This window comes from Triticum urartu, chromosome 3 (genome assembly GCF_003073215.2).
Source record: "Triticum urartu cultivar G1812 chromosome 3, Tu2.1, whole genome shotgun sequence".
NCBI classification, from domain to species: Eukaryota; Viridiplantae; Streptophyta; class Magnoliopsida; order Poales; family Poaceae; genus Triticum; species Triticum urartu.
Genome location: NC_053024.1, coordinates 393,349,945 through 393,365,437, shown reverse-complemented (window position 1 = coordinate 393,365,437; position 15,493 = coordinate 393,349,945). Strand labels below are relative to the sequence as shown.

The following is a 15,493-nucleotide window of genomic DNA, read 5'->3' as shown; positions in this document are numbered from 1 at the left end:
ATAATGCCCGCCTGGCGTATGGCTTCCATGCCTTCCACGACAGCCTCCATGCCTTCCACCCCGGCGGCCTCGGCCCTCACCTGAACCCCGACCGCCGCGCATGAACCAGCTAGCTCTAAGGTCTTTACATACCAAGGTCGATGGAGGATGGATCCCACTACCATGTTCTTTAAAATGATGGCCTAGCATTCCACACACCGCACACCAATCTGGAAGACGTTCATACTTGTCTCTGTATATCTGCCTCTTCCCGTCCCTGACCATCGACACCGCGTTCTTTAGCGGCTTTAGAACATTAAGCCGGATCCAGACACGATAGAAGTTGCCCACAAAGTCATTTGATGGTGGTTCAGAGAACAAGACCTCACCCACCTTTGCAACAAGTGGGGTAACCAGATGGGCATATAGATCCGGCACATCATGGATTTGGATCCATATGTCGATTGTTTCAAGCTTAACGGTTGAGGGTTGTGTGATCCCATCATACAGCATGATCAACACTGCATCTCCCCTGAAGTTCCAGGGACCATTGTTCATTACCCTCTCCCAATCACCCAAGCATGAAAATTGGACAGTATATAGGTTGTTCTCCAGAGGCTTGAACTTTACTTCTTGCGCCGCGTCCCATTGCCGATCTCATGTTTCTATAGAACCAGGTTTGGCTATAGGATTTGGGAGTATTAACCTTGGCCAAAGCAATCCATCTAGGTTTATCTGGTGGCGCCCGCACTTCATCGAAGACCACATTGTCCAGATCTTCCTCCGCCAGTCCCAATTCTTTCATCAGCAATTCAACATCGCCAACTCCTGCAGAACTCGAAGATCCGCCAGAAGCCATTATATCTCTCACCCGAAGCAGACAGTGCAGATCGGGGTATTCTCCTGGGGGAACCCTAACCAGTCGGTCCCCGTTCCTGCTAGGGTCGGGCGCTTGCGCACCCTGGCTAGCGAGGAAGAACGGCGGAAAGACGCGGTGGTAGGGGAGCAATTCGTCTCGACGGCGGCCAGATCGCCACCGGGAGGAGAGAAACCCTAACTATAGAGGGAAAGACTAGCAGCCTGTTGCCGATACCAATGTCTGTCTACTCGGGAATGGGAGTTGGGCTAGGCCAGGAAGTTGGAGTAGAACCGATTGTTCCTTTTTCACTGCTAGATCTGAACTGGGCTAACCTTCATATGGCCCAACTCTTTACTCCTGTCGGGCTTCACCTGATCTCTCACTTTGTCTCAAAAAAAAAGGACAGATCTCGCCCTGTTCCGCTTCCTCCTCCGCCGTGTCAAGCAAACCACGGCGATGGACGAAACCCTAGCCACCGTCCTCTCCTACCTCCCGCCTCCCTCGGTCTCCACCACCGCATCCCCGTTCTCCTCGTCCACTGCCTCTGATGACGATGACCGCATCAACTGCCTCCCGGACGTGCTCCTCCGCAACATCATCTCCCGCCTCCCCACCAAGGACGCGGCCCGCACCACCATCCTCTCCTCCCGCTGGCGCAGCCTCTGGGCTTCCACCCCACTCCGGCTCGACGACGCTGGACTCGTTCCTACCGCAGTCACCGCCGCGCTGAACTCCCACCCGGGCCCGGTCACTTCCGCCCGCCTCTCCTCCGAGCACCTCGCTTACCAGGAACCCGACGTCCTCGACTCCTGGTTCGCCTCCCTCGCAGCCAAGAACGTCGAGGAACTCTCCGTCGTCAACGGATCCTGGCCCGCTGAATGTGAGTGGCGTCCTCCCCCGGGCCTCCTTGGATGCGCGTCCCTCCGCCGCCTCTGGCTCGGGCTCTGCCAGTTCCCGGACATTTCCGGCCTCGCTCCGGCCTTCCCCAGCCTGCAAGAGCTCGGGATTGTCCATTGCTCCATGCAGGACCGCGAGCTCCACGCTGTGCTCCCGCGCTGCCCCGAGCTTGAGAGGCTCGCTTTCGTGCTGACACAGGACTACCCAAGGTACATCCACATCTGGTCAGAGAGCCTCCAGTCCCTGGTTGTGTGGAGGTCCATGGTCAGAGAGGTGCACCTTGACGATGCCCCCAACTTGGAGCGGTTGCTGTTGGAGCCGATTGGCGGTGCCTCTACTCACGTCAAGATTATTAATGCACCGAGGCTGAAAATTTTCGGGTACTTTGATGTTGGACTCCATCAGCTCAAGATCGGCCCCACTGTGATCAAGGTGGCCTGAATTTTTCTTTCACATCATCTTATTTCCCACAATTAGATGGTACTGTGTTACATAATTGCTTTTCGGTTCATTATAGGATGGGATAGGGATGAAGGTGAAACCAAATGCGATGGTTCGGACCCTTAGGACATTGGCATTGAAGGTGCAGTTTGGAGACGAGAAGCAAGTCAAGCTGGTGCCCCTCTTGCTTAGATGCTTCCCATGCCTAGAAACCTTGTATATCAAGGTATCGATTCCCAGTCACTTCATCATCATCATTGTTTGTGCTTGTGCCTGTTGAGTTAAGTGGTTCACTTGCTGGAATACAGTCATCTCCTTCTGAATCACCAACCAATGTTGATGTGGATTTCTGGGATCAAGTAGGCCACACTGAATGTGTTACCTCACATATTAAGAAGTTTGTGTTCGAAGCTGCCCGAGGAGAGGATACCGAGCTGGCATTTGTCAAGTTTGTCATGGAAAGAGCCCAAATATTGGAGGAGATGCGTGTTTTCGTGGATGATGGTTGCTCTAGAGATGTTGTGCTAAGGCGTTTATCTTCAGAAGAATGTGTGTCTGCAGATGCTAGCGTGGTGGTGGAGAGGCAAGACATGTCCCATGCGTGGAGCTTCGAAAGAGCTAGCAACATGTCACAGTGTGACCCCTTTGGTTGCTAAAGTTGGAGGTACTCTTAAGGCTTACTCTTTGTTTGTAAACAGTTTGTTCTTTACTTTCTGAGTCATATTTTTGATGGTCCTCTCATTAGCAAAATCTGCACCTCATAACAATATAACCCATTTGGTCACTTGTTTGGGACTAAAGGCTTTGTTGTTGTTGTTGTTGTTGGTGGTGGTGGTGGTGGTCAAGAAATAGTATGAAACTTTACCAAGACATGTTAGTTATAACATGCAAAGCTTGAGGTTTGGTGCTATAGTACTTATGGCAGCTGGTTCCTAATCTGTCTGAAATTTTCTCCTGACAGTTCATCTTTTGGTTGTGTCTTATCGTAATTTTGAACTTCCGTAAGAGCAAGAAAGTGATGGCGCCTGTATCACTCATGCTGTCATTGATGTTGTCCAAGCTTAATGCAATAGATTACCATCATTGACTCATGAGCACCATTGATAATTGAATCAGAGGTGCTCCATTTTGATATGTACAAGTCATTAATGCAATCAAGTGAGCCTAGTTGAGATATAACAAAACATGCACCTGCACATGCTCGTTGTTTAGTATTGCATTAGGCTAGCAGCCATGTATCACACAAACGTAGGAAACCCATCATCTTGACAATGGCCTGGAGTCCCCTCAGACCACTGCATCATCAGCTACAGTCAAAGCGACATGTTAGTATTGGATCCGCAGTCTCTGGTCTGGTGTGTGTACTATTCTGGTGTTTGGTGGCAGATCAACTCGCTCTGTTTTTACTCATCTATCTGGAGTGGTGCATCCTGTGTAGCTCACAAGAAGGCTGATCAAATGTTCTCTTTGTCTTATTTTGCACTTTCAGACTTACCTATGGTACTGCAAACTAAGTATGATACTCTCTCTGTTCCAGATAATATCTATTTCTAGCTTTGCCCAAGTCAAACTTCTCTTCTTTTGATCAAGTCTTACAAATGAGCTAATATCTACAACATCAATTAACAAAAATATATTTTATAATGAATCTAATTAAACTAATTTAGTGTTGTAGATGTTGTCACATTTTTCTGTGGACTTGGTCACACTTAAGGAAGTTTGACTTAGGACAAAGTTAGAGCCTCAAATAATTTGGAATGGAGGTGGTACTGAATAACATTATAATTTTTGGATCTGATGTGAACCCTAGTTAGTGTGTGGAAAACTATAGGAACCCTGGATATTTTGTTTTTGCATTGACTGACCTCATGGGGCATATATAGAGTACAACACGGAGAGCAGCTTAGAGTACAAGGCAAGTCATTGTTGGTTTTAACCAACTCTATCTCTATTTCTCCTTGTCTCTAACTGAACGTGTTTATACTTCTAATATTCCCCCTCAGTCCTAGTGCGAGCAAAGTGGACAATTGTGACTGAAGTTGAATGTCGCGCGCCATCATCACCTGCATCTCTGATCTGTCGGCACCTAGGCGGTGACTGCGTCTCCTTCTGGTGCCTTCCATGTCTCTCTTCTACTCCCTGCCTCCATGTCTCTCTTCTACTCCCTGCTGCAGTCACAGCGGGAGTGATGTGGACACTTGTGATGATGCGGACGCTATTGACTGGAGCTGTTGCCGATGAGCTGTGAGGTAACCCTTGACGTCAATGTTGAGGTAGCCGATCATGGTGTTGACTAGCCCTGGTCAAGTTAGTCGTGGCCGACGGTGTAGTAGCATAGTCGGTATAGCCTCACAAAAGCAGAGGCGCAAAATGTTTATGTTATGGTATAAAACATATGATCTACGTCTTTAAATGTTGGATACCCTTTTTGTCTCGTACATTGTATCTCTTAATTTTGTGTTGTGGAATAAGGGTATTTTTATTGTATGTTGGAGAAGATAAGTTGTGTAGCTATGCCTACTACATTTTGATTGATCTGTTTTTTTAGTCTAAACACACTTTATTTAATGATCATAGTCCAAATACATTGGGAATTTGGGATACAATTAAGGTCTTGAGGTTCGAGGAGCCACAAATGGGTCCTAAAGAAAGTCCTAGAGTGTGCTTAGGGAGGCTATGTGCCTCAATATTAGACTCACGTCCCTCGAAAATGGAAGTACAAGACGTGAACTGAGCTGAAATTTGATTTGATCTCCTTCACGATGCTGCCATACAAGCCTCCTGCATCGATTTTGATATTTGTAACAACCTCTTGGCAGTCTGATGCTATCATCACATGTGTTAGAGAAAGATCCTGGGACAATGAAAGGGCTTCTCGGCAGGCTAGCGCCTCCAAAGCTGCTGGGTCAGTTATGCCAACGCATCTGATAGCTGACGCGCCCATGAACTTCCCTGTTTCATCCCTGGACACGGCACTAAAAGATCCAACCACTTTGAAGTAGCTCCATCCACTTTGATCTTAGCAAATCCTGCCGCCGGAGGCATTCTGCACGGGCGGGGTGCCCTTGCCGCTGGTGGAGCTTGTGTCCCATGTGGTTTGATCTTGCTGAGCTCCCTAATATAGTTGCGGATAAAATGATGGGTTGCGTGAGGGGTCTGGAAGATATGCTCATGTAACGGGCGTACCAGATAGCCCACAATGTCACTATGACCCTGATGAAATCATCATGTTGCAGGCCGTCAATTAGTATAAATATCCACCTTTTGGCTTTCCGGTTCCCTTATGTTGTGAAAAACATCAGCAAGGTCCGGGTCTTCCGACGCCCATACGCATCTTGCCATGTTACAGTGAAGGAGAGAGTGCTGCCATGAATCGTCCGCTCCACAAAAGCCACACGAAGACACTGTCGCCATGTTTCTATGAGTTTGAAGATCAGCCGTGTGCAGAGATTGCTGAGCAAGCCTCCATAAGAAAATTTTAACCTTAGATGGGACGTTGGTCTTCCACATACTTGTCCATGCCTTCGTCTCCCTCTCCGAATTTGAGGAATCTGCTCTGCCCTCAAGCCAAGCTTCCCGTCAAGTCTTTGTGGATACTAACATTCTGTAGGCTGACTGGACTGTGAAAACACCATTCTTCTCATGGATCCATGACCAAAAGTCATCCACCTGCCTTGTACAAAGAGGGATAGCAGCAATAGCTTGTGCATCTGTAGGCAAGAAGATTTGAGCCAATTTGCCCATGTCCCAGGACGCCTCAGCCGTAATCAAGTCGGCCACCAGTAGAGGCGGATCAATTATTTTACTAACAATAGGGCTCATGTTGAAGTCCTGTAGGATCCAGTTTTGCTGCCAAATGAACGCTGATGTACCATCCTTCTCGTCGCTGATTTTTAGTTTTGTTAGCATATTTTGTTATGCCGTCATGATGTGAGGTTTGAAAGAAAACAAATCTCGGAAGTGCCAGATAAGCTGGGACTCTGGGTGCATTTGCAAATCTAGGAGCACTTGTACTCTCTCTTTTTTTGAAATGGAGACATAAGATTTGCCTTATTCATTAATTAAGAAGAGAATAATGTTTGTGTTATATTTGGCGCCGGCAGTAACCGAAAGTCTTGCCTCGAGCTTTATGGTGTTGAGCAAGATTGAAGGTGGAGCACTCTTGTGGTGGAAAACCCAGGAGTTCCTCTCATTTCAAAGGGTCCAACTAATGAGCATGGCAAGTGATGTCATAGTTTTTCTATACCCACTCTCCTAGATTAGACTTGCAGCTTGTTTGTCCTATCATTTGGGCCTAGAATCACGTAATTCATTTACTAAATCCGAACCCACTGTGTTTAGCTGTCTCGGAATGGGCGTGGGAGTTCATTCCAAGATTCCACTGATGTGGGACAGTATGTAAAACCAATCCCCCCTCAAAGCCGCCATTCCATGATTCAACACATCTCTCTTGTCCCGCGACACCATTCCTCTCTCCTTGATCCTTCCTCTGCCTCTGCTCCGTCGCCACGGCGCTTGGCTTCCTCGTCGTCGGTGAGATTTCCCGCTGAGCCGAATAATCACTTCCTTTACTCTTTTCCTTTCTTGCTCCTCTTTTGCTCCGACCTCATGTTGCCGCCTCCACATTCCCGTCCAGCCGCCGGTGAGCGTTGTTGTGTAGTTCACCTCCTTCCCCGGGCAAGTCTCCCCCTCCACCTCTTCTCTCCTTCCATCTCTCACGAATTCTTTTCTTTTTCTTCAACTCTAACAGTAACCTCACACAATCAGCAGGTTTAGTAGCAAGCAAACCGGATCCGGACACCTAGAGAGGAGACCGACAAAGTCTTGACCTCCCATCCGCCGCATTCCCAGGTAGCGCCCGATGTGGCTTGAAACTTCATGGAGGAACATGAACATGAGCGCAATTCTTGTGCAATATTGCTTCTCTCGTGTCCTTTGGGTATTGCTCAATGCATGTTTGGTCACTGTGGGAATGATGGGGAATCTGTTCAATTGTAGTTTTGTTCTCCTTGTCATCCTTGTGAGTCTGTTCTTATCTGGGATTTAATTTCGTGTAGCCAATCTACATAAAGAAGTGCACACATGTCAGTTTGGTCTTTATCAATGGGTGTGCCTGTGTAGCACTAGTAATGCTGTTGAGACAAAGGAGAAGCACTCAGTGCTAGTGGTAATATGTGGGTAGTACTAGTAATATGCATGTGTAGTACTGGTTCTAATTCTCAAGAACTAGTATAATTTACAACCTCGCCCACCCAGCTAACCAAGAAATAACCAACCATCTAGCTGGCAGTAGTAGTTAACATGGTGGACAGGAATGAAGCAACTTATGAAATGGCAACTGCTTGTAAGGGCTTATGGATCTTTCTATCACTAGCTAGCAGCATCCTCTCAGACCTTGCCCACAAATAATTTATAGTCTGCCCCATTGAAATGAATTGCACAGTTTTCTATTGCTATAATAATTATTATACATTAGGAAGGAGAGTTGAACAGATCAAGTATGCAAACAACAAACAAACAGTAAGAAAAAGAAAGCAGGATTTGGCTTCTGGGTTTTTACGTTTCTAAATCCTAGCACCAGAGTCGCTAGCGTAGCTGTAGCCTTCATCTAATTCTAGCTTGTTTGTTTGATTGCGTCGGAAAAAATATTGATGCGGCATTTGCTCCTGCTGTTACGGATGTGGTTGACAACTACTTTAGTCATTTTGCTACATGTTTGCCATCATATTTGCAGGATAACAAAGAAGTGACAAGATCACGTCTCTTCAAGCCTTACCCAGATGGAATGAAAAAAGAGATGGGTCCTGAAGCGAGTCAAGCCATAGGCCCTGAAGCAAGTTGTAGTCTTTTGTCTTCTATACCTTGTTCAGTACAAGCTTCGAAACTTTGGTTTTGCTTGTGTTAGACGTGCATTTTGTGCTTTGTGGACCTGAACATGGCTGTTGTAATTGAATATGATTATGTGGATTTGTGCTTTATGGAGCTGCAACTGGTTTCAACTTGTTAAAGATCGTGTGCTGCAACTTGTTTCATGTTGAGGTGAATTTTAATTTTGGAAAGATGATGTTTTTTTAATTAAGAAGCTATTTTTTGAAGCCAAATTGTGGGTTTATGAATTCTTAGCCAAAATGACAGCCAATGATATAGAAATCTTACATCTTACTTCGACATTCTTAAGAAGTTCTCCACTACAACCAATTCTCTCAACCAATTAAGTTTGCAAATCTTATCCTATATACTTAAGAAGTTCATCTCCACTACTTGATTTATCTTGACATACAGCCTATCCACCTCAGCAGCCTTGCCACATCAGCAACTCTATTTTTTCTCTACCTAATGCCATGTGTCGCATTTAGTTACACAAGTGAGATTTAATTTTCATTAGTACGCAACCAGCCTTGGTCATTGAAGCGACCTGCCGTTTCCTCTTCGTAACAGAAGCCCACTACCTGCCGTTTCCTCTTCGTAACAGAAGCCCACTGGAACAGAACAGCCCACATCCATCCTATCCCACCTCCACGTAGATCTCATCCTCTCCCACAACCAGCGTTGTTTCCCCTTTATCTTCTTCTCCTCTATATGGCTCCACTCAGGAAACAAATCACCATATTCATCTCTGCATCAGCCGTTGCACAGCTACGGAAAGATCCTCGCCTTCAGAAGCGCCAGGGGTGCTGATGGCGTTGTACCGCTGCCGGACAAGCCTTCGTTGGTCGTCGCCGGCAGAGCCGCACGCGGCTGCCGATCGGTCCACGTGATCACCGCCCTTAAATTGATTCTTGCTGCAGATGAATCGAGCCTCGCAAGCTACGCTGGACCAAGCCCCGCGCCCCGATGTCCACCAAAGCTCCCAATGAGTCACATGCGCCACCATCGGCGTCCTCCAACATCGCACCGAAGGTGATGCGGAGCACCCCAAGGTCATCCCCATAGACCTACCATCGTCTCATCAAGTGTCTAGCGGACCCATGACACGAGCACGTGCAAGAGCTCTCGAAACCGAGGTGACATCTCTCCTCTCACAAGTTCACTTTGATGCACATAAGGCATGGCTACTACCTCAAACGGAGACATTATGCATACTCAGGTGTCAAGGAGTTAGCCATGAAGAAGCTAAGGAGCAAGGAGAATCAGAAGAGGAAGATGGACGTGAAGAAGAAGAGATGCGGAAGAAGCTACAGGCTCCGATCAACCGACCAGGGCCGGACGTCCGACGATCTCCAGGCTCCGGACGTTCGACCCAGCCCGGATGTCCGACACACCCCCACCCGAGCCAAAACTACGAATTTCCGAAGCCACCTGGACGACCGACCCCGACCGAACGTCCGACCGAAGACCATCCGAGCCGAATCTACGGACGTCCGACAGGCACCGGACGTTCGGACCCTCGCGAGCCTCCGGACGACCGGTGACTGCCGGACGTCCAACACCTGTGTGCTGTTAAGTGTTGGGCCGTAGCCCATGTACCCCTTCGCCCCTCTTTTGCACTCAGATTATAAATAGACCTCCTATTCCTTCTAGCTAGGGTTAGCATTGGTTTAGCTCATAATAGAGATAGATCATTGCTCATCCACATCGGATCTACTCCACGAGAGAGACCGCGGCCCCTCTTCAGAGAAGATCCCTTTGGATTCAAGACCTTCTTGCGGAGAAGAACATCAAGACGTCCTCACGGAGAAGACCGGCTACCCTTGTATCGTCCCTAGTTGACCGTGGATCGTGTGATCTCTTATGTACTCGAGGATCTAGCATATGTGTGACTATTCCTTGTTGGTTTAGTGATTCTCTTGTGTTTCCCCTCATTTCCTCCCTTGTGTTCTTCGTGTTCTTCACGGGATCCACTCCTTTCGTGAAAGATCTGGCGATTAGGGTTCTACCCTACATCATCTTGGTATCTAGAGCCAGGTTGATCATGATTTCGGAGCCTCCCCGTTGTGTTTCTAACCTAATTTTTGTTGATTTTATCCCTAATTCGAAAGTTCCCCACAAAAATAGCCCCGATTTTTTTTGTGATTTGTTGGTGTGTTGAAATTTTGTTGGTTTTGATCCGTGGATTTGCTTTGTCTTGAGTGGATCTAGCTTTCCCCCCCTTTCCCCACCTTTTCCATCCACAGAATCCTCCGGATTTGACCATTTTCTCCATCACCATCACGAACCCTAGCTGTTCATCCCGCGCCCGAAAATTGCCCAGGCACCGGACGTCCGACCTCTTCCGGACGTCCGACAACCGGATGACTGGCCTAGCCCGGACGTCCGACGATCCCTGGCGAAACTGATTTTTTTTAGTTTAGTCACCACCACCGCCCCACATTTCCGCATACGCACTCCCACCACCTATACACCACCACGTCTTCCGCATACCACCAACATTGCTTGCCCGTTTCGCACTCCAGCACGTTTTGCCACTTCGAGCTTTGAGAATTTGAGTTGCGGTCCCATGTCCTACTTGTGTTTCAGCTATTTAGGTACGGTTCGACATCAACATCACCGCCGCTCATCTTTGCCACGGATGCGTCATCAACAACGACCACCTCGACTACATCTTGGTATTCATGCCACCATTTTGACACCATACCGTACGCAAGATGCAGTAGCCTCACCTTGGTATTGGACATATCATTCTTGCCATTACATTGATAGCCATCATAGCCTTACTCCTTTGCGTCGCTTACCCATCGAGACTAGCTTTTGAGTATTGCCGGCAGTGAGACTTGTGCACTGTAACGCCGTCGATGCGGCTATATCTCCCACGTGTCGAAGCACGACTTAGAGGCATAACCATATTGAAAGCAATGTCGCAAGTAAGGTAATCTTCACAACAACCCAAGTAAATATAATAATAAGGGGAAAGGAACATAGTTGGCTTACACTCGCCACATCACACAAAGTACATAAATAGCATCACATCATCCAATCACTCATGGTCCGACTACGGTACCAAAATAAAAGATCAACCCAACATGCGACACGGTCCCGATCGCCCCAACTGGGCACCACTACTGATCATCAGGGAAAGGCACATAGTAACGGTGTGAGTCTTCGTCGAACTCCCACTTGAGCTCAAGCGCATCATCTGGAACGGAGTCATCGGGCCCTGCATCTGGTTTGGAAGTAATCTATGAGCCATAGGGACTCAGCAATCTCGCACCCTTGCGATCAAGACTATTTAAGCTTATAGGTAAGGCAAGGTAATATGTGGAGCTGCAGCAAGCGACTAGCATGTATGGTGGCTAACCTGTTCGCAAAAGAGAGCGAGAAGAGGAGGCAAAGCACGAACGAAGAACTATAGAACATCCTGCGGCAAACATTACTCCAACACCGTGTTCACTTCCCGGACTCCGCCGAGAAGAGATCATCACGGTAACACACACAGTTGATTCATTTTAATTAAGTTAAGGTTCAAGTTATCTACAACCGGACATTAACAAATTCCCATCTGCCCATAACCGCGGGCACGGCTTTCGAAAGTTCAAATCCCTACAGGGGAGTCCCAACTTAGCCCATGATAAGCTCTCACGGTCAACGAAGGATAAACCTTCTCCCGAGACATTCCGATCAGACTCGGTATCCCGGTTCTACAAGACAACTTTGACAAGTTAAAACAAATCCAGCAACACCGCCCGAATGTGCCGACAAATCCCGATAGGAGCTGCACATATCTCGTTCTCAGGGCACACTCAGATGAGCGCTCCATACAACTAAAACCAAACCTCGAGTTTCCCCGAGGGGGCACTGCACAGGACTCTAGTTTGGACCAACACTCAGAGGAGCACTGGCCCGGGGGGGGGGGGGTTTAAATAAGATGACCCTTGGGCTCCGGAAACCCAAGGGAAAAAGAGGCTAGGTGGCAAATGGTAAAACCAAGGTTGGGCATTGCTGGAAGAGTTTTATTCAAGGCGATTTGTCAAGGGGTTCCCATTATCACCCAACCGCGTAAGGAATGCAAAATCCGGGAACATAACACCGATATGACGGAAACTAGGGCGGCAAGAGTGGAACAAAACACTAGACAAAAGGCCGAGCCTTCCATCCTTTACCAAGTATATAGATGCATTAAGATAACAAGATAATATAGTGATATCCCAACAAGAAAATAATGTTCCAATAAGGAACGATCTCCAATCTTCACCTACAACTAGCAACGCTATAAGAGGGGCTGAGCAAAGCGGTAACATAGTCAATCAACGGTTTGCTAGGAATGGTGGGTTAGAGGTTTGACATGTCAATTTGGGAGGCATGATAAGCAAGTGGTAGGCATCGTAGCATAGGCATAGCAAAAGAGCGAGCATCTAGCAAAGCAAAGATAGAAGTGATTTCGAGGGTATGATCATCTTGCCTGCAAAGTTGTCAGAGTTGACTGGATCCCTCGAAAGCAAACTCAATGGGCTCCTCGTTAGCGAACTCGTCTCCCGGCTCTACCCAAACAAGACAAACAAGCAAAAGGAACACAATCAACCATGTGCAAAGCTCAAACAACATGATGCAAACATGGTATGCTATGCGGGATGCGATATGTGATGCATATGCAAGATTTGACAAGGAATGAATGAACCTGGCCTCAACTTGGAAATCCAAGTGTGCCACTGGAAAGGTGAGGTGATTTCGGTTGAAATCGATATAAAGAACACCGGAATCGGAGACACGGTTTGGAAAAGGCAAGCAAAACAAATATGGTACCGGTCTGCGATAAACAGCAAGTAGCCATCTAAATGCAACAAGTTAAATATGCTACAACACTCAAACATGGCAACAAAATACATGGCAGGGATCCACTCATAATGCTTAAAAAAGATGAACACTGAGCTACGGCCAATTCATCCATTAACAGGTTCAAACAAGCATGGCAAAAGTGCAATTGGTAAACAGGTTTCAGACTTCGTGAAATTAACACAAGCCTGGAATTTCAGATCAGGTAGCACACTTTGGAGCATGAAAACTAGATGCTACAGGAACTTAACATGGCAAAGCAAGGCATGTCATGGAGCTACTCAAAGAGCTTAACAAAAGTCCCTTAGTGACCTTGAGCCAAAAGGGATCATAAAATACAATTGTAAGCATGTGAACATGGCAAAAACATATTCAGATCTCAGACTTAGAGAAAAACTGGAGCATGCAAATATCTTAACGAGCAGGCATGTTCACGAGCTCGATGCACTCGCTACAGAGCAAGGCATGACAATCTAATCATACACCCATCAAGAATACATATTATATAAGCTAGACATGGCAAGAACAACAACATAGCATGCTCGGATCAACAACAACATCCTCGGCAAAATTGCTAACAAGTAGACAATCTGCCCAGATTCACGAAATAGCAAAAGTAGAGCTCGATTGACTCAAGCTAGGGTGCTCCATAAATTCAAACAAAGACATGGATGGATATAGCACCACAAGATTAACAAAACATCCTTACTGATCATCCTCAAAAGAGGCACGGATCACTAGGAAACAACATGAACATATGGCATATTGATGAAAACAGATCAAGGACTTAGTGATATTTCTAAGTCCCTGAAATCAGCATTAACGAATGCACCACTTTGCGAGCTTGTGCTAGTCACCACACATATCACAATAATACATGGATAGCACCTCTAGAAAGATGGCAAAGCATATAACAAAACACATGTAGAGCTCAGGGGCATATCATGCACACATTAATGCAAAAATGACAAATAGCTATTTGGTGCAGCAGATCTGACAATTAACTCAAATAGCACTCTTCCAATAGCATTTCGGGCATCAAGATGAGCTCAAATGAAAATGATGCAATAATATGAAATGATGTACTCTCTGAGGCGAACATTTTGATATGCTACATGCGCAAAACGGAGCTACGGATGCGGAGATATAGCATGATGAAAAATGCAATTTATCTAGGGTTTCGGGAGAAAGTCAACCGAGGAGAGATTCTCAGATCTGGATCTGGCACAGTTCCCGATGCACTCGCCGGAGTTACTATAGCACGCGCTCGCCGGAGATGGACTTGCCGCGGAGGAGGGGACCGGAGTGAGGGAGCTCGCCGGGGACTTGGCCGGCCGGCGAGACGACGATGTTGCGGCGGCGGCGGATGGAGAGGCGGCGGGGCGAGGCAGTCGGCGATGACTCCGGCCGGCGCGGAGTCCTGCGGCGGCGCAGTGGCGTCCGGTGGCGATGTGGGCCTCGGGGTCCCGATCTGGGCCTCTCGGGCCGGCGGCGGCGACGAAGTGGGGCGGCGGCGCAGGCCAATGGAGGCGTGACACGTGGCGGCGGGGAGGAACCGGACACGTTCGGCCTGCGGAATTTCGTCCGGCGGCGGCGATGTGGAGTGGATCTAGGGTTTCAGAGGAAGAAGGAGACATGGATTTCGGAGGGGGGCTATATATAGGCATAGGGGGAGCTAGGAGAGTCCAAATGAGGTGCGGTTTTCGGCCACGCGGTCGTGATCGAACGCTCTAGATGATGGAGAGGGTTTTGGTGGGTTTTTGGGCCAAATTGGAAGGGTGTTGGGCTGCAACACACACGAGGCCTTCTCGGTCCCTCTGTTAACCGTTGGAGCATCAAACGAAGTACAAATGGTACGAAACTTGACAGGCGGTCTACCGGTAGTAAACCAAGGCCGCTTGGCAAGTCTTGGTCCAATCTGGAAATGTTTAACCCCCACACATGAAAGGAAGGTAGAAAGGACCACAGGAGGAGATAGAAGCGCCGGAATGCAAAACAGACAACGGGGAAAATGCTCGGATGCATGAGACGAACACGTATGCAAATGCAATGCACATGATGACATGATATGAGATGCATGACAACGAAAACAACACACGGAGACAAAAATCCAAACCCGAGGAAATAAAATAACTTAGCACCGGAAACGGCAAGAGTTGGAGTACATATTAGGTAAATTACATCCGGGTGTTACAACACTCCACCACTACGAAAGGATCTCGTCCCGAGATCTAGGACTGGAAGAACGCTGGGTACTCAGAACGGAGGTGATCCTCGCGTTCCCAGGTGGCTTCACGTTCGGAATGGTGTGACCACTTGACTTTGAGGAATTTGATTGACTTATTGCGAGTGTTGCGTTCAGTCTCTTCAAGAATAGCAATGGGGTGCTCATGATAAGAGAGATCTTCTTGGAGATCAATGTCTTCGAAGTTGATGGTGCGGTTAGGAGTCTTGAAGCACTTGCGGAGCTGAGAGACATGGAACACGTCGTGCACATTTGTAAAATTTGAAGGAAGCTCGAGTTGATAGGCGAGATCGCCTCTCTTGCTGACGATCTTGAAAGGACCCACGTATCTAGGGACAAGCTTCCCTTTGATACCGAAGCGACGA

General features: G+C 47.6%; 1 protein-coding gene across 2 annotated transcripts; it reads left to right on the top strand.

Moving 5' to 3' along the window:
- The first annotated feature begins 1,199 nt into the window (after positions 1-1,199).
- LOC125544080 (F-box/LRR-repeat protein 13-like) lies at positions 1,200-8,201 on the top strand. Of its 2 annotated transcripts, XM_048707637.1 has the most exons (5): positions 1,200-2,167; positions 2,253-2,402; positions 2,485-2,655; positions 2,738-2,840; positions 7,911-8,201. In XM_048707637.1, the coding sequence occupies exons 1-5, from the start codon at positions 1,295-1,297 to the stop codon at positions 7,913-7,915; spliced, it is 1,302 nt and encodes a 433-aa protein (XP_048563594.1). In that variant the 5' UTR covers positions 1,200-1,294; the 3' UTR covers positions 7,916-8,201. The 2 variants fall into 2 exon arrangements, with proteins under 2 accessions (XP_048563594.1, XP_048563593.1); XM_048707636.1 differs by having other exon boundaries at positions 1,201-2,167; positions 2,485-2,840.
- The last annotated feature ends 7,292 nt before the right edge of the window (positions 8,202-15,493 follow it).

What these genes read in the sequence shown, in the direction of transcription:
- LOC125544080 (XM_048707636.1), top strand. Translation starts at nt 1,295, where the DNA reads ATGGACGAAACCCTAGCCACCGTCCTCTCCTACCTCCCGCCTCCCTCG. An exon ending in TCGGCCCCACTGTGATCAAG is followed by an intron (nt 2,168 to 2,252) that starts GTGGCCTGAATT and finishes GGTTCATTATAG; the next exon opens with GATGGGATAGGGATGAAGGT. An exon ending in TAGAAACCTTGTATATCAAG is followed by an intron (nt 2,403 to 2,484) that starts GTATCGATTCCC and finishes GCTGGAATACAG; the next exon opens with TCATCTCCTTCTGAATCACC.